The sequence below is a fragment of the Puma concolor genome, chromosome B3 (genome assembly GCF_028749965.1).
Source record: "Puma concolor isolate L17-30 chromosome B3, mPumCon1.1.hap2, whole genome shotgun sequence".
In the NCBI taxonomy this organism is placed as follows: Eukaryota; Metazoa; Chordata; class Mammalia; order Carnivora; family Felidae; genus Puma; species Puma concolor.
The window spans coordinates 67,539,586-67,560,778 of record NC_141672.1 but is presented as its reverse complement, the minus strand read 5'-3'; the positions used below and the strand labels follow the sequence as shown (position 1 = coordinate 67,560,778).

The window sequence follows — 21,193 nt, the reverse complement described above, 5'->3', positions numbered from 1 at the left end:
AAATAAATCTACAGATTGTTAGTTTAATCTCTTCATGTTGTATAATGAAGGAATATAAAGTTATATGATTTGTCCAAGATTATATAGCTCATTATTAGTAGAGTTCTGACAATATTCCATGCCCTCCAACCTCTTCTCCACTGGTTTCCACTGATGTAACTGATGTATTGCTGTCATAATAGCTAACTAGTCAGTAACTCCCAAACCCTTATTCTATGCATGACACTAGGCTCTGTATAATTGATATAAGTTACCATTATGATATAGTTCAAATACCACAGAGTCCTGTGTAAGAGAAGACATAATTAGAATAGTAAAAAGCAGTATGTAGTAATGCTCCAAATTGGATAGAATTTAGGATAAAGTTCTATGCATGTACATACAAGTAATATCATGCCTCATTTTAAATAAACTCGGCTGTGTTATGTCAATAATGAACTGTAATTGTGTGCAGATTGTATAAGAGAGACCTGAAATAGGCTAGCTTTGCTAACTTACATGTATAAAATTAAAGCAATCAAATTGCACCTTAAATTCATGCTCTGTTAAACAGAATGTTAACAACTGTTAAGGAAGGTGAAGATTAATACTTGATGAAATTATCAGGGAAGCTTTATGGAAGAAGTAGGGTTTGAGAAAGAATTTCCAGGAATGATAAAGTTATAAAGGGCAAAGGGATTATAAACTATTATAAATGGGACATGAACGATATTTTAATGAAAATTTGAATACCTTATAAATTAAAATGTGATTTCAATGCAGTTCAAGAGAAGGCCATTAAATATGTTTATGGGTCTCTGAAATAAATTACTTTTAACTAAAGCTAGTGAAGACTAAATTTGTACGAGAAGCTTAGAGGTGGAAATGCCTACTGAATTAGGAGTCAAGTAGGTATCTAGATTTCTTCCTGCAGAAGTGGTGCTATTTTGCCCATGTGCTTCTCTTATGAGAGCTGGTCCCAATGAATTGGAATTTTTAAACAAAAAACAATATTCCTATAAACGTAATAAAAGACGTGTATTTCTATTTTGCTTTCAACAATTTTCCCTAAAACAAATTAACATCTCTGATACCTCATTTCTAGAATACATTTCTAGAATACAATACCCACTCACTTAGAAATGGGACTAATAATAACTTCTCTGCCAATCTCAAGGCAGTCGTGAAACCTGAACAGGATAATATGTGTGAAAATGCTTTGAAAATCTTTTGGATATAAGAGTCAGTAAATAATAATAATTGTAGTGATATGGCTCAATGGAGATCTATGAAGATATTTTTAGGGATAAATTCTGCAGAATTCTCTGCAGTATTAACCTGGCTTGTATACAAAGACTCTAATAGACATTATTATATTTTTCTTGGGGTGTAGATAACTATATGATATATGTGTAACATGATTAACTGAATGGTTCACATGTACTGAGTCAACTTTCATTAACAGGGCTGATTTACAACTTTGCAGTGAGCTGTTTTTCAGATATCACTGGAAAATTCTTGCTTGTATTACTTTTTATTTATGTGTTAAGCACAAAAGAATTGCTTTTTATTTATTTATTTATTTATTTGTGTGTTTTACATGGTGATTTTATTTTTTCATTTAAAAAAATTTATTTTTAAAAATTTATATCCACATTAGTTAGCATATAGTGCAACAATGATTTCAGGAATAGATTCCTTAGTGCCCCTTACCCATTTAGCCCATTCCTCCTCCCACAACCCCTCCAGCAACCCTCTGTTTGTTCTCCATATTTATGAGTCTCTTATGCTTTGTCCCCCTCCCTGTTTTTATATTATTTTTGTTTCCCTTCCCTTATGTTCATCTGTTTTGTCTCTTAAAGTCCTCATATGAGTAAAGTCATATATTTGTCTTTCTCTAATTTCACTTAGCATAATACCCTTCAGTTCCATCCACGTAGTTGCAAATGGCAAGATTTCATTCTTTTTGATTGCCGAGTAATACTCCATTGTATATAAATATATATATACCACATCTTCTTTATCCATTCATCCATCGATGGACATTTGGGCTCTTTCCGTACTTTGGCTATTGTTGATAGTGCTGCTATAAACATTTGGGTGCACGCGTCCCTTTGAAACCACACACCTGTATCCCATGGATAAATACCTAGTAATGCAATTGCTGGGTCATAGGGTAGTTCTATTTTTAGTTTTTTGAGGAACCTCCATACTTTTCTCCAGAGTGGCTGCACCAGCTTGCATTCCCACAAAAAATTGCTTTCTTTATATTTGTATCCAGATTATATTCTTTATATTTCTTTATGCTTATATCTAGACTAGTGCAATTATTTAAGAATGCTAATGTAGATCAAGAAGGAAGCTGCAGTTCTAATTTCTTACCTAACTGAAGAGAGACTATTTGATCATCTAGAGAAGAGGAAAAGAGTAGAACTGTAACACTAATTTTTCTTTTACTAGGAATCTAGTTTGATTGTTACTAAGAAAAATGGAACTTGATTTGTGAGACAAAGACACTCTTCAATTTACTGCCTCCATGTGTCTATTCTGTGTATCTCATATTAAAAGACTATGAGGTTTGGTAATTAATATAACAAGTAATTATTAATCCTCAATAATAAAACTCTCAACATAGGTTCAAAATACACAAAGGATTAATTTCTTAACAAAATATGCATATTTTTATATGGCAAAAAAGAATTGCCATTATATGCCAATTATATCTCAATAATTTAAAAAAATTGCCCATGAGAAATTATACTTTCACTATATTATTACTAAAATCTGGATTACTGAGTATTAGTTATCTATTGCTGCATAACAATTACCATAAACTTGGCAGCTTAAACAACACACATTTATTATCTCATAGTTTCTATGGCTCAGGAATCTGGGTACAAATTAACTGAGTCCTTTGCTTTATGATCTCTCACAAAGCTGCAATCGAGAGATCATCCAGGGCTGGGTTCTCATTTGAAAATTCAACTGGGAAGGATCCACTTCCAATCTCATGTGGCTATTGGCAAAATTCAGTTCCTTGCAGGCTGTTGGACTGAGGGCATCAGTTCTTCACTGGCTGTCAGCTCTTCCTTGCCACATGGCCTTGCCAATACGCAGTTCATAACATGGCAGCTTGCTTTGCCAGAGCCAGCCAGGAGGTCTCCTAGAAAGCCAGAAGTTACAATTTTATGTATTGTAATCACAGAAGTGATGTTCTATCCCTGTTGTTATATTTTGTTGGTTAGAACTAATTTACAGGGCCTGGTCACACTTAAGGGAAGGAGATTATAAAAGGGTGTGAACACCAAGAGACAAGGATCATCTTGGACTATCTTAGAGTCTGTTGGAAGAAAAAGATTAATGTGACATATGACATAAGTTACAAAGAGAGAGATGCCTGTTAAGAGATCATTCTCAATTTTCTCTATAATCCAGAAGGAATTGGTGGGAATGGCTTAATAGAATTTCTGGTGAGCTATACAGCATCATGAAATAGTGAGGGTAAACTACTAAGCACATTATTTCTTCTTCCACTACTGTGCTCTTTGTTTAGTGCTTTCACCTATGATATGAGAGCCCTATATCAGACCCTTGAAAAGCGGCAAATAGTTGCACTTCAGAAAAACATTAGAGAAATATATAATTATATATACATTTCATCAGCAAACAGTGTACTGCATCAGCAAATGGTATTGATTTTGTTATAGTGGTAACTGGTATCTATTAAAAATGGCATTCTCAACAGTACATTGCCAGCATATTCCCCCACATAAATAGATTTGGATAAATAAAACCATAATTCTTGCACATGACTAGAAATTCTCAAAATAGATTCAATGTGGCATTAATATAATAAAGTCTTTGACTTGGAGTAATTGATAGAACTTCATCCAATAATCAAAAGAACTCTTTGTATTCCTAATCAACTCAAAATACCAGTTTTTAAACTACTTAGAATAATTATGCCCCAAATGAATGTTTTCTATGCAAAAACATTTGTATCTGTGTTTTAAAGACTAGCAAAGATTGGAAAAGCCTGAGATGGAGGAGATTAGTGATCATCACTTCAATAGTGTTTAGATTGTTGAATTATGGTTCCTAGATGGCCTCTAATAGGATTTAAAGTAAGTTCATTAGCCTGAATCGTGGGTGGTTAGGGAAATCCTATTTTATTTAAGATGCAGCAGAAAATGGACCCAAATACTGCCTGTAAGGTTGGTTGGTATGAATTGGAGCATTTCAAGCAGCTTAAGAGCTGTGTGGAAGGCCGAAGACAAAGAGAAACTTCATATTTTGAAGTTTGCCAGTGTGTCCTGGATCAAATTGATATTATGACTCTTGATGATGGTATTTCCATGTTATTGCTCTAAATCAGAATGTAGATGTATTTTGAGAAATTAGAGTGATTTGGCAGGAGTACTTCACTTTTATAAATGGACTGAACAAATTTCGTGCCTGCAATATTTATAACATATCATGTATAATATCTGTATATATGGTTAATAAACCCTAAGTAGAAAAGGTTAATAAATGAATCGACAAGATTTGGTTATCAGAACATCAAGTAGACTAAGATATTATGTAAGCCACATGATTATAGAGGACATCCTCACATTTTGGCAGCAGTGTACCACAGACAAAAATCTATATTATCTCCTTTTCCCTGAAGAAAATAGAATTTCACATTAGCTGATGTGAAGGTTTGGTATCTTGATGGGGCTCTGCTTTGTCATTGTCCTTGGTATGTTCTCTAAAGTGCACAGGAAAATTCTCTTCTGAATACAGAATGAAGCAAGTTTTTGTCAAAGTCTTGTAGAGACTTAAGTCTTCTAATCTTTAGGATAGACTTGAAGGGTAGGAAGGACTTCGCTGAATGAACACAGGTTTGGTACTTGGAGAAAATGAAATAAAAAAGCAAACGCATGGGAATACTAATGCCCTGGGTATAGCAAGTATTTGCCTGTGTGACAATACTTTTTCTAAATTCTGATTGTGTAGCTTCTATTTCAGGATAGGATCTTCTTTGAAGCTTTAAACAGTAAACAGAGAATATATTCAGCTATAACTTGAGCCCTGTGACCTTTGTCCAAGGATTCAGTTCAATCTCATAAATCAGAAATTCAAATGTCAAATCACCCATGATTTTTTCAGCTTTGAATACTGGCATTTAGAAACCCATCCTGTCTCATTCTAGAGGTGGATTTTTAGGCATTTGGAGCTCTATTCTCAGAAGCCTATCCAGTCTAAGAGTATACATACATTTGCTTTATGCAATTTTAAAAAATAAGAGTGGAGTTTCTTTGACAACACCTTAGTTTATGTGAGCAAAGGTACTGAAAGGCTAGCAAAGTCTTTGATATCTGGGAAAACTTCCTAGGCCAGGTTTCCTACAGAGAGACCGACTCATTGAGAAGCTATTTACATAAGCAGAAATACTTTATATTTCAGTGTGAAAATTTGTGTTAGATGTAGGTAAGAGACAGTTTCATGTTTCATCATAAGTATAGAGATTTGGAAGCAAATCACGCTGTGGGACAAAGTAGGATCAATTAATAGGGTTGTCATTTACATGTCCAGTGATGGGGTGAGGTTTTCCTTTCAGTGAACACTTTGGGCAGGATAAAAGGTTCAGCTGGGGACAATAATCTTAAAAGAAGGCACTAGTTTCTAAGCTTTAGTTGGTATTATCAACAGAGACAGGAAACTGTCCATAACACCCTCTTCTTCCTTAGTGAGTTGAGCAAAGGAATGAAGCATGTTCTCAGCTGATAGTGTGGCTTTCAGACAGGGGATGAAGCTGACTGCCTCTGTGTGGGAATCTGAACGTTCAGTGAGTCCATGGTCACCTGAGGATCTTTTATTTGGGCGGGGGTGTGTGTGTGTAAAATCTAGCAGATATAAATACATGCTTTCTAGAAAATAATATGAAGTCTTACCCTATTTATAGTACACATTCAAAAGAATCCTCTTTTTTTGAACAATATTTATTTATAAATTTCTCTTTGAGTGGTAGACACCAGGATTGTGCCTATGTAGTGTCCAGATGTCCACATGGTGATGTGAATTTAATCCTCAAGATTTTTATCTATTTATACCAGCATCAATTGAGAAACCACATACTTAACCAAGCAGATTGTTACCAAGTCTTCCCTTATTCTTGACCTTAAGATCTCTTAAAGATCAGCTTTCCCTCAGCACCTCCTGTGGCTGCTTGTAGAAGGCAAACCCTATGAAGTTCTCTCAGACTGTCTGCCTTCACACAACATTCAACTGTTCTTATTCTGTGGGCCTGATCTAGTTCTAACTGGTAATGGGGGCATTGATTCTACTGTTCTCACATCCCTTAAACTGATTTCAGGTTCTTATGCTCCCCTTCCCTACTGGGATTCAACAGGAGAGAGGTAGTCAGAGTATATATATCAGGTTCTGTCTTAGGAGCTATAATAGCCACTGATTATTCTAACTTCAAATAACAAAAATCCTAACCAACAGTAGTTAAAGCAATTATCTCACACAACAAGATGACTAGAGATGCATGTCAGGACTGGCATAGCAGCTTAACTATATAGCTAAGAATTCATCTTCTGACATATTTCTACTTAGTTACCTTAGCTGTTGGCTTTTGTCATTGTATCTGTCACCATTATGCTTCTTATGTATACAAGATGACTACCACACTCCAGGTGTCATGTCAATGGTCAAGTTGGGAAAAAGCAGTAGCACCAATTATGTTCTATTTTTTAAAAAGTAATTCCAATATTTACTTATTTATTTTGATAGGGAGAATGCGAGTAGCGGAGTGTCAGAGAGAGAGGGAGACAGAAAATCCCAAGGAGGCTCCTTGTTGTCAGCACAGAGCCTGACACGAGGCTCGAACTCAGGAGCCATGAGATCATGACCTGAGTCAAAATCAAGAGTTGGATGCTTAACCGACTGAGCCACCCAGGCTCCCCCAATTATGATCTATCTTATCAGAAAAGCAAAAGCTTTCTCAGAAGGCAGAAAATTTCCCTTATATCACATTGTCCAGAAGTATGCCATACATGCCCAGAACTATGTCTAGAATTAGCAAGTGAGACTAGGAAAGTATTTGGATTTCTAACTTCTATAGTTCAATGTGGCAAAGGAATTGGGGGTTGAGGGAATGTTCTTGGGTTATCCAACCACGAATATCGGGCTTAAGAACTTGTGAATGTTTTAAGTTCTCACTTTTTTTCTATCTTGATTCCCCATAATCCCAGAAATTTTTATATAGTCTTTCTAAGACAGATATTGAGTTGGTTTATTCAATATCCATTTCCAATCATTTTCTCCATTACTGCCCTCTACTCTGTAGGTTAAAGATATGTAAACGCTCATTTCTCAGCTTCTCTTGCTTTTACGTGTGGTCATGTTCTACGCAGTCTCGTGTATATGTGACTTCTCTTCCCAAATTAAAAACAAAACAAAAAAACAAAGACTCACTAGAAAAAGCTTTTTATCTTTTCATTTCCCTCTTTTCCTGTGTGGAACATATCCTTGATGCCTGGAAGTGCAGCTACCATCTTGTGACTGTGAGGGGACAAAATAAGGGTAACATGATGATGGAACAAAAAGAATGAATTTGGGTCATCATAACATAGTGGAGTCACTACATCAGACCTGAAGAGACTATCTGTAAACTTTTCATATGAGACTAATATATCCCTACTTATTTAAGACAAGTAGAGTTTTCTGCTACTTGCAGCCAAATGTAATTCTAATTTATATAGGTGAGAAACCATGTGTTTATACCATGTAATTCTGCCAAATGTACTGCCTTTGCCAGAGCTGTCTCCATTCTCCTTAGAGGTCTCAATTTTCAAAATTCAAAAAGCAAAGAAACAATCTCTTTTCTCTAACATGTTTATGTCTCATAAAATGATGGCACATAGTTTATCAAAATGGGGAAGGGCTATATGAGGTATAAGGAATTGCAGGGGGGTCTTGATAAAAATTACAAATATACATGTTACCATAGTTATAAGTACACAGAAACACACCCAAAGTAGGCCAAGGCAGAAAGAGAATTTATTGGATGGCTGTAAGTATATCTCATGGATCTATGAATAGGATGTGTGGCTGAACCTCATTATGGACTAGAACCAGGTACTGGAAAGCTATTATGAATCAGTGCAATTATTCTCCCTTCCCTCTGTGCACACATGATCTCTTATGGTCTGCTTTATTCTTCTCTCTTGGCATTGGCTTTTTCTGCTCCTCTGTGCACAAAGAAGAAATTAGTCACTTTGTTTACAAGTTATAAAAGCTGAACAGATAAAAATGGATAAATATCAACTGAGAAAACATATCACAAAATAAGAAAGTGATAAGCCAAATGGAGCAAAAATGTGAGATTGAGGGAGAAGAAGCAAGGAACTGATTTATTTTCAGAGTTTATTTAATTAAATGTATTTTGTTGGTAATATCTTACCTAATCCTTACAATAATTCTTTGAGATTGCTGTGTGACACTCGTATTAAAGATAAAGAAAAATATGGGAATGTAAGCTGGTGCAGCCACTCTGGAGAACAGTATGGAGGTTCCTCAAAAAACCAAAAATAGAACTACCCTAGACCCAGCAATTGCACTACTAGGTATTTATCCATGGGATACAGGTGTGTGGTTTCAAAGGGATGTGTGCACCCAAATGTTTATAGCAGCGCTATCAACAATAGCCAAAGTATGGAAAGAGCCCAAATGTCCATCGATGGATGAATGGATAAAGAAGATGGGGTATATATATACAATGGAGTATTACTCGGCAATCAAAAAGAATGAAATCTTGCCATTTGCAACTTCGTGGATGGAACTGGAGGGTATTATGCTAAGTGAAATTAGTCAGAGAAAGACAAATATCATACGACTTCACTCATATGAGGACTTTAAGAGACAAAGTAGATGAACATAAGGGAAGGGAAACAAAAATAATACAAAAACAGGGAGGGGGACAAAGCATAAGAGACTCATAAATATGGAGAACAAACAGAGGGTTACTAGAGGGGTTGTGGGAGGGGGGATGGGCTAAATGGGTAAGGGGCACCAAGGAATCTACTCCTGAATTCATTGTTGCACTATATGCTAACTAATTTGGATGTAAATTTAAAAAAAGAAAAAAATTAAAGGTCAAATTAGAAAAAAATAAACTGAATGATCATACAACAAATTCTCTACAGATAAGAAGCAAAAAAAAAAAAAAGACATTAAAATTAACTTTAGAAAATATCATGAGAGTAAACCAACCTACACCCTAAAGGATCCTTTTGCTGGGTCTGGGTTTTTGTATCGGCTTTCTCACTTACGGCCATTTCCTTAGTTCCCATCAGTTTTGGATGTAAGAATTCTTCATTCCTCATACCAAAATAAATCCCACCTTCTCCCTCAAGCCTTGTCTCACTTCCTTCTTGAGCAAAACTTAGTTCATTAGACCTGCTTTCTGATTTAGCTAAACTTTTCCAAGCCCAGCAAAGCACCACACTTCTGTTTAAAGGAATTGTCAGCAACACAGCAGGAAACATGAACACAGACTGTTACTGTATATCACGCAGGGGGAAGAAAGGTAAAGTTAACAGTGGCAATGTTTAAGTTACCATAGTCTGCGCAGTGAGAAAACCTGGAGTCATTTTCAAGTTTTACCATTTCCTACCTCTTTTCAGTCGGGTCAGGTCTCAGTCTGGTTTCTTACCCCTGAAGAGAGGCTACTGCTAGTAAAGAGTCTCCTATCTACCTACTCGAGAATTTCTGTGAGGACCAAATAGATGAGGTCTGTGAAGACATTCACAAACATTTGCTGTGAAATGTTTGTACCTGGCTACGAAATGTTCGTATTAACAAGCTGCGTTCTTGGGCTGAAGAAATTCAAAGGCGGCTAGTTGCTAGGAGGAGGAAGCCGAGCGTCACTACGTGACGTCATCACTCCACGCCGGCCGCGACGGTTTCCGGGCTGCGCTTAAAGCAGCGTTCTGCGCTATGGGGTCTTGGCAGCGTTTGCTCTTGTTTGGTGGGGTGTCGCTTCGGGGTGGCGGTGGGACCAGTGTCCCGCTTGGGCGAAGCCAAGTGTTGGTTTGTCGGCGCCAGGTCCGTGATGCTGCAGGACAGGGGGAAGTGGGAGGGGCGGAGATGCTAGGGCGGCAGGGCCGCAGGTGCCCTGGCATAGCCTCTTGCCGACGACCCTCCTCAGACCTTAACGGGGCCCCCACTGACTCGGTGACAGACTGAGATCTCAGTTGGCTGAACGTCCCCACTTTATAAGCAGGCCCCAGTAGAACCGGCCGAGGCGAGGCGGGATATGCAACAGATTCCTAAAACATGGATGTGTGGCTTGTACACTGTTTTCTGTGTTGGTTTATTTAGAAAATAGTTTAAGGAGAAGAAAGCTTAACTCTGCACAGAGGCAGTTTATTTACTTTCCGTTTTTTACGTCTGCATATCCTGGCAGGTAAATTTCAACTTGAACAGTATATTTTTACCTTTGTGATCAATATCAATAGGTAGGACGAAAAACCGAACTAATGGAAATTAGAATTAGCCCAGAAAAGAAACCCCTCTTACAAACTCCGAATTTGTACTTTAACAGCGTGATAATGGAGATGGCTCATTTTAAAACTTTTTTTAATTTTTATTTTTTTTAAGTTATCTGGCGGTGACGGTGAGACCCTAAAACAAAGAAGATCACAAATCCTGTCCCGAGGACTTCCAAAGCAGAAACCAATACAAGGTGTAAAGCAAGTTATAGTTGTGGCTTCTGGAAAAGGTGGAGTTGGAAAATCTACTACAGCAGGTATTGTAGGATATTCTGATTTCGATTAGGAATTTATGCCAACTGGCAACCGCACAGCATTAAAATTCCAGTTTTGATTTTTAAAGAGTTATTTGTGAAATTCCTAATAGCTGATTCCCTAGTACCAGGAGTTGGTAGTGATTAGGACCTTAGATTTGCATTTAGAAAAAACTAGGTATATAGCCACGTGTTTGACTTCTTGATTGAGGAAAACTTGGTCCAGTTGCCCACGAGATTGCCCAGATATTCAGTTAAGTGTCAAATGGCAATGCTGATAATCTTTTTCATAGTGTAGCTATGTAAATTAAATAAGCTAACCACTTAGCCCAGTGTCTTCTAAGTAGTAAATGCTCAGTATTCGGTTGATGTTACTATTTTTTAAACATTTGGTAACTTTAATACAAATTATTTCTATTCTTTGATATTCTTTTCTAGTCTATCAATGTACATATAGCTGCACAGTTGCAATGAGAATTTCTACATTATTGTGTCCATTTTTCATTTAACATAATATTATAAAATCACCATTGATCTAATATTTGAAAATGCTTGGAAAGGTTTAACATTGTTTCAGTTATTTAAAATATCACCTAATCTTTATATCTTTTACATTAATAATCTTGGAGCAGAGAATTTGTTTTTGGTGGCTCTTTTTATTTGTAGATTTCATCACGACTGAAGTGCTGCTTTCAGAATCCATAGGAGAAATGCCACCAGAAATAAGAGTTACCATCCATGACTAATAGCCAGATATTCCCAAAGTTTTTCAAAAGAAATTTTTTATCGCTGAAAAGATTATTCCAGTGTAATGTAAAAGGGTAAAGACTTCCCTCCTTCCAAACCTGCACAACAGAGGTGACTTGTATTATTAATTTGTAGTCATAAAACACTCTTTATCTTATTGTTTCCTTATACTTAATTTTCAGTCATTTCAGTGGGAATGGCTGCTAGTTCAGGTTTTATCCCACTGTCTTTTTGCAGATGATTTTTTTTTTCTTTTCTCTCTCTCTCTCTCTCTCTCTCTTTTTTTTTTAGAGGAGAGAAGAGAGACTGCCTGTGCATGTGCCTGCAAGAGTTGGGGAGGGGCAGAGGGAGAGAGAATCTTAAGCAGGCTCCTGGCCCAGAACAGAGCCAGCTTTGGGCTCCATCTTATGACTGTGAGATCCTGACCCGAGCCAAAATCAAGAGTCAGATGCTTAACTGACTCAGCCATCTAGGAGCCCCATTTGTTGCAGATGATATTTAGAAAATGACTGTCCTCATTATAGTTTATTTGTTGATTTTGGTGTAGCCCTAGACTGGCAAGATCCTTGAAGTCATTTTTTTTTCAGACTATTGAACTTAAAGTTGGGGGACATTTGTACCTTAAAATCCTTCAGTTCCATTGAAATCAATGACATTTTTGAAATAAGGGCTAGTACAGAGTTCTGTGACTATCACTAGAGATCTTGTCTTCACTTGAAACCATATTTAGTAATTTCCCAGTATAGCAGTTTTATAGTTTTACAACCAGGTACAAATCCAACTAGATAGTGTTATTAGTTCAATTTTTTCTCATTTTTACCTGAAGTTAATTGTGGAAGAGTTTTTCAGATATTTTGAAGAAACTAAAATTTACCAAGTATTATAGTAATAATAGGCCTCTAATATATTACTATTTGATAGATACTGTATTATTATTAAAATGATTAGTGATGTTCGTAATTAATGCTATAAGCTACACATTTTTACCTTCTTTTCTAAGGGCCTATAATCCATCTATTTAATGTTTCATTTTTTTTTTTTTAAAATTTTTTTTTTTCAATGTTTATTTATTTTGGGGACAGAGAGAGACAGAGCGTGAATGGGGGAGGGGCAGAGAGAGAGGGAGACACAGAATCGGAAACAGGCTCCAGGCTCTGAGCCATCAGCCCAGAGCCCGACGCGGGGCTCGAACTCACGGAGCGCGAGATCGTGACCTGGCTGAAGTCGGACGCTTAACCGACTGCGCCACCCAGGCGCCCCAATGTTTCATTTTTAAAATATAGAAGCTTTTAGACTTTGGTTCTAGCATCCATCTCTTCTTGTTTTTTGAAAATTTAGAGTACATTTATTTGATTTCAGTGATGTGAATCCTTTTGCATCTCTGTGATTAAAGGTGGAAAGTATTTTCATGATAATATCTCTAAGTTTTTTGAGTTTTATACAATATAATTTGTTGGGTCTTTAGGTTAGTACTTAGCACATAGTTTTGTTTTTGGTTGGCAGATCATCTGTTGCCATGGAATGTGACAGCATTTTATGTTTCTTAAGTTGGCTCCACATCCATCGTGGAGCCCAGCATGGGGCTTGAATTCACAACTGTGAGATCAAGACCTGAGCTAAGGTCAAGAGTTGAACGCTTTACCAACTGAGCCACCTGGGGCACCCCTGTCACAGCATTTAAATAGGAAAATAAATGAGAAAATATACAGTTGTGACACATAGTAGTGTTTCAGTGAATGCCCCTTCCTTGCTTTTTTTGTTATGTTAGCATTATGTCATTCCTCCCAGAGAGCTGGCCTTTACTTTTTCCTAACAGCTCTATCTACATACATAAACCTTAGAAATAAGTTGTTTCTGTTTAATTCTGTTGGTATTATATTTCTTTCCCTTATATATATTTATTCTTGTCCCAAACTATCTCAAAATTCTTCCCATTTGAAAATGTATGCCCGAGATATTTTTGATTACAATGATGACATATGATGAATACAAACATTCTTTGTGATTCCATTGTATGAATGTAAGAAGACCCTAACACTAGATGATCACTCTCTAAAACGTTCTGCTTAATAGTTAGTTTATGTTTAACATATGATGTACTTGAAATTCAGAATTATTTTGTAATTTATAAAAATTAGTCAAGTGTCATGGCCTAGTCTAACTATTTCGTATCAGTTTTTCATTTAATTCTCATAATGGTTATGACATAGGAATTATCCTCATTTTATACAGGAGGAAATAGATTTAGGGGTAAAATATCCTACTCCAGGTTATGTAATAGAAGATGGTAGAACTAGGATTTGAACCAGGTCTACCTTGAAAATTTATGCTCTTAGCTACTTTAAGGAAACCATCTCAGCATGATTTATAACATTGTTCTGTTAAGGAAATGTGATTCACAGTATGAGAGTCTGTTTATTTATCAGTCTTGGAACTGTTTTACCTTCAGACCTCTCTTCATCTCAGATGTAGCATCTCTCTATTGCTGGGCTAAAAGTAGCTTTGAGACTATTTTCCTTCTTTATGTTTTGGGATTCACTAGCAATAGGCAGTTTTGGGAACATGTTTTACTGCCTTACCTTTGACCTTCTTCCCTTTCCTCTGCAAAATGAGCTAGCCTTTTATATAGGGGTATTTGTGAGTTAGGTATTTAGAATTCCTGCATTACCAGCATTTATTTTTCAAAGGCAGTAAGATCATATACATTTTTATTAAAAGGTAGATACTTTTTCTGCACAATGTTTTTGAAAATAATTGAACTCTATGTACCATTAACTTTTTTTTTTTTATTTTTTATAACATTTATCTATTTTTGGGAGTCAGAGCATGAGCAGGAGAGGGGCAAAGAGAGAGGAAGACAGGCCTCAGGCTCTGAGCCATCAGCACAGAGTCTGACGCGGGGCTGGAACTCACAAACCATGAGATCATGACTTAGGCTGAAGTCGGATGTTTAACTAACTGAGCTACCCAGGCGCCCCAAGATTGTTTTTTTAAAAAACTAAGTAGAGTATTTAAATTATCACATTATAAAAATGAATTATTTAAAATATTAATTTTAGGGCAGGCATCTATTGCTGTTGGAATATTACTGTCTCTTTTTGTCTTTTTTTACTTTCTGTATTCTTTCTATGTCTTTGTTTTATACCAGTGTGGGAGATACATTAAAAATTTCTCATGTTTTGGTTATTACATTGAAAATATTAAAAGGCAAACTAAAGTTTAGTAGAAGGAACATTACTAAATTTAATTACTTTTTTGTTTCTTACAGTGAACCTTGCACTTGCACTAGCAGCGAATGATTCGGTAGGTGTTTATTATTATGAATATTAATTGATTAAAATGCTTTTTAGGGAAATGATAAAGAATGTACTGATATTTTTCATTTACTCTGTCAGAGGCTGTGTAGTGTAACTGTAGTCACTTGTATTTCTTTAAGGAACTAAAAAGTCTGCCATAAATACTGATAACATTTAATGATAATGAAAATGAAAGGGGTCAAGGAATTTAGGCAGCCTCTAGAAGGTAGAAAAGGCAAGTTTATGGATTCTTTCTTAGAGCTTCCAAAACATATGTAACTCTGTCAACGCCTTAATTTTAGCTCATTGAAATCCATTTTGGACTTACGTGATAATTTCTCACAGTAGAAGTAGGAAATAAATATGGACAGGAAGTCAGTTTTCTTAGTTCTTAAATTTCCAAAGATGTCTTTATTTTGCCTTTGTATTTGATAGTTTGACTAGATGTAGACTTCCAGGTTCAAAATAATTGCATCTCTGAACCTTGTAAACAACATTCCTTTTTCTTCTCACATGCTAATAAAATGTCTGATGCTAATAGGATTCATATTGCTTTGTAATAACCTGTGTTTTTCCCCTCAAAGCTTTTAGGGTTTTCTTTATGTATTTTAAGTTTAGAAATGTCATAAATATGTGTCCAGTTTTTGGCTTTAAAATTTTTTGCCTGCTTGGAAGTTAGCCAAGCAGTATCAAGGTTTGAGTCTTTTTCAGCTTAGGGAAACTTCTTCCTTGATCACTTCATTTTTTTATTATTTTTTAAAATGTTTGTTTATCTTAGAGAGAGAGAGACAGAATGCGAGCAGGGGGAAGGGCAGAGAGAGAGAGGGAGACACAGAATCCGAAGCAGGCTCCAGGTTCTGAGCTGTCCTCACAGAGCCCAACATTGGGCTCAAACTCATGAGCTGTGAGATCATGACCTGAGCTGAACACTTAACCAACTGAGCCACCCAGGTGCCTCTTCCTTGTTTACTTTAAGTGGTGTGTTTGTTCTCTCTCCAGGTACCTATTGGATAGGTATTAACTCTTTATGCTTGTTAATTTGTCTTTCATATTCTCCATTTCTTTGTCTTTTGTTTGCTATATGTTTTGGAAGATATCTTAGACTATTTTCCACACTGCTTTGTTGGGTTTTAGTTGTTATTTAGCCCTTCTGAGTTTTATTTTTAAATTCAGAAATTGTATTTTTTCCAGTTTTCCAAAACTCTTTCATATTTTACACATACCAGAAAAACAATGGCTGTATCATTCATTTGAATCTCTCTGAGGATGCTAATTAGAACTAATAAAAAAGTGTTCCTTTTAGTGATCTGTATTTACTTAGCTTGGTGGTTCTTATAATGTGGTGCTCAGACCAGTAGAATCAGCACCACCTGAGAAATTGTTAGACATACAAAATCTTGAGCCGAACCGAAATCTGAATTAGAAACCATGAGGGTGGAGTCCCACAATCTGTGTGTGTGTGTGTGTGTGTGTGTGTGTGTGTGTGTGTATTTCCATACATTGTATTTTTAAATTTAATTTTTTTATTGAAGTATATTTGACACAGTGTTATATTAGTTGGAATCTGTTTTAACCAGCCGTCTATATGATTTTGAGGCATGCTCATCTTTGAGAATCCTGGATCTAGAGTTTGTGAAAACTCTTACCTCCTAATGTCACCCTCTTTGTTTTCTTTTTTCTTTTTAAAATGTTTTATTTATGGGGCGCCTGGGTGGCGCAGTCGGTTGAGCGTCCGACTTCAGCCAGGTCACAATCTCGCGGTCCATGAGTTCGAGCCCCGCGTCAGGCTCTGGGCTGATGGCCCGGAGCCTGGACCCTGTTTCCGATTCTGTGTCTCCCTCTCTCTCTGCCTCTCCCCCGTTCATGCTCTGTCTCTCTCTGTCCCAAAAATAAATAAAAACGTTGAAAAAAAATTTTTTTTAAAAATAAAATGTTTTATTTATTTTTGAGAGAGCACAGGGTGGGGGAGGGGCAGAGAGAAAAGGGGACAGGATTTGAAGCAGGCTCTGCGCTGACAGCAGTAAGCCTGATATGGGACTTGAACTCAGCAACCATGAGATCATGACCTTAGCTGAAGTCAGGTGCTCAACCAACTGAGCCACCAAGGTGATCTCTATTTACTTAGCTTGGTGGTTCTTTTTGTTTTCTAGTGTGGTTATGTTTTTTTATTTAGTTTTAAACTATTTTTTCTCTTGTTGTATCAGTGGGAATTTGAAGAGTTTAGGTAACCATATTGAAGTAAGAACCAGTAATAAATTTTTAAAAATAATTTTTATTAGGGCACTGAGTTACCCTGAAGAAGAGCCCTTATCTTGCTTAAAGAAGGGAGGAAACAGGGAAGATTCAGTGGTTGGGAAGGTAGATAAATTTGTAGGTGTGGGGATCTTTTAATTTGGTTATCATTTTAGCCAAAGCTTTGAGTCTTAGGTCAGTGTGACGCAATAATGGAATAAGAGAGAAAATGATGAAAAGAATAGTTAAAGAAGGGTTGGTTCCTTCATGTTAAATATTGCCAGTCTTGATGAGATGGTAGCTCAGAAAGTTTTTTTTTTTTTCCTTCTGTTTTTTTGTGATTTTTCTTTTCTTCTTTCAGGGAGCAAGGATGAGGGCAGATCCATCTTTAATGCTTTATATGTATGATAGGGAAATGGCAACAAGAAAGGAAAAGCAATAATACTTTACCTGGCTCATTTCTTCAGAAGTCTTTAGTATCCTCAAGTGTTTTTAAACATGTTTGTAAAATCTTCCTTTCGTTGTCTATGATCCTGATGAAGGTGTTTTTTTGGTTTTCATTTCTTGATTTTTTTTTTTTTTTTTTAGCAAAGTTACTATTTTTGATTAGAGTCTAGCATGTTTGTGACCTGCCAGAGTGACCTGCCAGAGGGCAGCCTGCATATAGAAAAGAAAAGCTGTATCTGTTCTATATGATATAAATGCATCTGGCATAGTTTTTATTTTATTTTATTTTATTATTTTTTTATATGAAATTTATTGTCAAATTGTTTTCCTTACAACACCCAGTGCTCATCCCAACAGGTGCCCTCCTCAATACCCCTCACCCATTTTCCCCTCCCTCCCACCCCACATCAACCCTCAGTTTGTTCTCAGTTTTTAAGAGTCTTTATGTTTTGGCTCCCTCCCTCTCTAACCTTTTTTTTTTTCTTCCCCTCCCCCATGGTCTTCTGTTAAGTTTCTTAGGAATACTACGTGGCAATGGCATAGTTTTGTACTCTGTATTTCCCAACTTAAGATTTTTTTTTATTTTACTTTATTTTATGTATTTAAAGTTTATTTATTTTGAGAGAGAGAGAAAGAGAGCACACATTTGGGCTGTGTGCTCGCGTACCAGCAGGAGAGGGAAAGAGAGGGAGAGAGAATCCCAAGCATGCTCTGCACTGTCAGTGCAGAGCCCAACGTGGGACTCAAACTCTTGAACGATGATATCATGGCCTGAACCGAAGTCAAAAGTTGGATGCTTAACTGACTGAGCCACCTAGGCACCCTCCAACTTAATATTTTATTAATATTAAAATACTACAAAATATTGTTTGGAGGACATGTTTGGTCCTTAGGGGAAACCCAAGGTTCCTCTCAGCTCTTCTATTTGCCTGGGTTGATATAGATGGTCAGGGTATATCACTTTATGGGGTTAAAAACTCCATTAAGGATGGTGTTTTTAGAGCCTCTCTAATGATTCATTTTCATGGAGTGTTAATTTGGTGGAGCTTGTCCACAGAGTTGTATTGTATTGTAGTGTTTTTAAAAGGGGTCTCTGATTTGCTTTTCCGTAGGCCAACTTTGTTCAAGACCTTGGTTGGTCTTTCTTTCTTTCTTTCTTTCTTTCTTTCTTTCTTTCTTTCTTTCTTTCTTATGTTTATTTATTTTGAGAGGGGGTGGGGGAGGGTATGAGCGGGGGAGGGGCAGAGAGAGAGGGAGACAGAGAATCCTAAGCAGGCTGTGCTGTCAGCACAGAGCCCTGTGCAGGGCTCAAACTCTTGAACCATGAGATCATGGCCTGAGCCAAAATCAAGAGTCATCTTAACTGACTGAGCTCCCCAGGCACCCCTCTTATTTCCTTTCTTTTCCATGGGTTGGTGCTTACCTTTTTTCAGCATTGGAGTGGGAAGATCCAGGAAAGGGAGACAAGGGCCAAGAAGCTATTCATTTTACTTTTCATGTTGACTTTAATCTCTAAACTGGATTTTGTAAACACTGGGGGTGTGTGTAAGATAGTTCATTGGGATGTGGGAGGGAAATTTTTCTTTTCCATTTGTATTAAATTTTATCTTATCTTTTTTTTTTAAATTTTTTTAATGTTTATTTTATTTTTGAGAGAGACAGAGACAGAATGCGAGTGGGTTAGGGTCAGAGAGAGAGGGAGACACAGAATCTGAAGCAGGCTCCAGGCTCTGAGCTGTCAGCACAGAGCCCGACGCCGGGCTTGAACTCACGAGCTGTGAGATCATGACCCGAGCCGAAGTTGGATGCTCAACCGACTGAGCCACCAAGCGCCCCAATTTTATCTTATCTTTTAAAATTTGTTTTTTTTGGTATTTTTTAGAATTTATACTATATTAGTATATATAGTGTATACAGTAGCTCTAATGTAATTTATAAACAAATATATTAACATATATTAGGGATGTATGCTCAAACATTTTTTTACTTATTGGAGTTGATGATCAGAAAAGTTCAGATGTCACTAGCTTCGGCAAAAGAAATTTCTGGGTTGGGTTATGGACCCAGTTTAAAAGAAGACTACTTTGTAGGTTGAAGTAAAGGCCTTCCAGGAATAGGGTATGGATTTTCCCTTTTCCTAGTCTTTGGTACTTACCTTTGGGAATGTAGAAGGTAGTATTGCAGGGCAGAGTTTGGGATAATGTGTGCCATGTGTCTAAATATTGCCTCCAGTGGTTTTTTGGAGCTGGCTCATGCTAGTTTGAGAGTGCTGATTGTTAAATTTTCAGGAATTTGGGAACTAGTTGATATCCTGTTGTTACCATGCAGTAAGGCCACAGTGAGAGTATTTAAACCATGGAAATCAACAAATATTGAAAATCAGACACTGCATCCCACCCCACCCTGAACCAATTGTTAAACATTTACTGGCACACCACTGATCATACATAATTGACTATCATATTTTTTTATTTTTCCTCTTTCTATCTTAACCATATTATGGATATCATTTTTCTACAATATAACTTAATAAACAGTGAGAAGAGCACTCTTGGGAGAAGGAAACATAAAGACTACCAGAAGCCATTGATAAGCTCTGTGAGATTCCTAAGTCAATTCAGTTCATTTTAGTCCAAATAACATTTGAGTACCTGTAATACTCATTGCCAGACACCCTGGGAATATAAAGAAAAATAAATGGGTTGGGGGAGTTCACAACCAGCCAAGGCTACATTCATGGAACAGTGTTGTGTGTGTGTGTGTGTGTGTGTGTGTGTGTGTGTATGTACTTATATAATTTGTACATATTTCTATGTATCTGTGTGTGTGTATTTTGGTGGTATATAGATGAATTAGGTTCAATAATAGTTTCTTCTGTGAGTGAGAGAGTGTTAATTAAGATAACAGTTAAGGTTTTATGTGCGTCATAACAGTAGACGCATTGTGTATCTTAAAGGTTTTATAATCTAGTGGAGACAAAAGGAAGATGAATGTCTTAAAATCATGAGCTGTATTCAAGGTCAAATATAGTAGTGTATCCATCCAGGATGAGTAGCTTTTATTTCAGAGAAAAGCAACTTTTTTTTTTCATAGAGCATTTTCATGAACATAATTGTATTTGGTTCTCACAGAAATGTGTAATGCAGTGCCATAGTATTTATCAGTTTTACAGTCTTTATTGATTCTGTCTGATCCTTGCCACATTTCATCAGCCAGCAAATATCTTTATTTCTCTCTCTGCAGTATTTTTTTAAGATGTATTTTTCTGTTGCCACCATTTCTACTCTAAGGCTCACATTACTATTTGGCTCATTTATTCATTTATACTTGAAACAGTTATTGAGTGCCTACTACATCCCAAGAACTTTGTTTGGAGGATACAGAAGTGAATGAGACACACAGTCCATGCCTTTGAGGAACTCATACACTAGCAGACCACTGCAGTGATCAAATACATTACCTACTCATGTTCAAATCCATTCAGACATAATACCTGATTACTCTTACTAAAGCACTATTGGAATTACATCACTTCCCTGCTCAGCGTCACTGTTGAATGCCTTTATTGGTATTCAAGATCCTCAGTGATATGGCTTTCATCTTTCTTTGTGGGTTTGTCTTCAGCTCTCCTAAATGGTCCTTGTGTTGTAGCTCTACCCAATCTGGGTTGCTTGAAGTTGCCAATTTGGGCTTGGAT

General features: G+C 36.6%; 1 protein-coding gene and 1 long non-coding RNA gene across 2 annotated transcripts in view; one reads left to right on the top strand and one right to left on the bottom strand.

Moving 5' to 3' along the window:
* Window positions 1-2,814: 2,814 nt before the first annotated feature.
* Window positions 2,815-9,880, bottom strand: LOC147580032 (uncharacterized). Its single transcript, XR_015252451.1, has 2 exons — window positions 9,644-9,880; window positions 2,815-3,142 (listed from the first exon to the last, which is right to left on the bottom strand). It is a non-coding gene; the product is annotated as an uncharacterized LOC147580032 (long non-coding RNA).
* Window positions 9,881-9,918: 38 nt separating this feature from the next.
* NUBPL (NUBP iron-sulfur cluster assembly factor, mitochondrial) overlaps window positions 9,919-21,193 on the top strand; it is a 246,002-nt gene continuing 234,727 nt past the window's right edge. Inside the window, 3 exon segments of the mRNA XM_025919554.2 lie at window positions 9,919-10,074; window positions 10,630-10,777; window positions 14,790-14,824. Of these exon segments, the coding sequence (XP_025775339.2) occupies window positions 9,967-10,074; window positions 10,630-10,777; window positions 14,790-14,824 (291 nt within the window). The 5' untranslated portion in view covers window positions 9,919-9,966.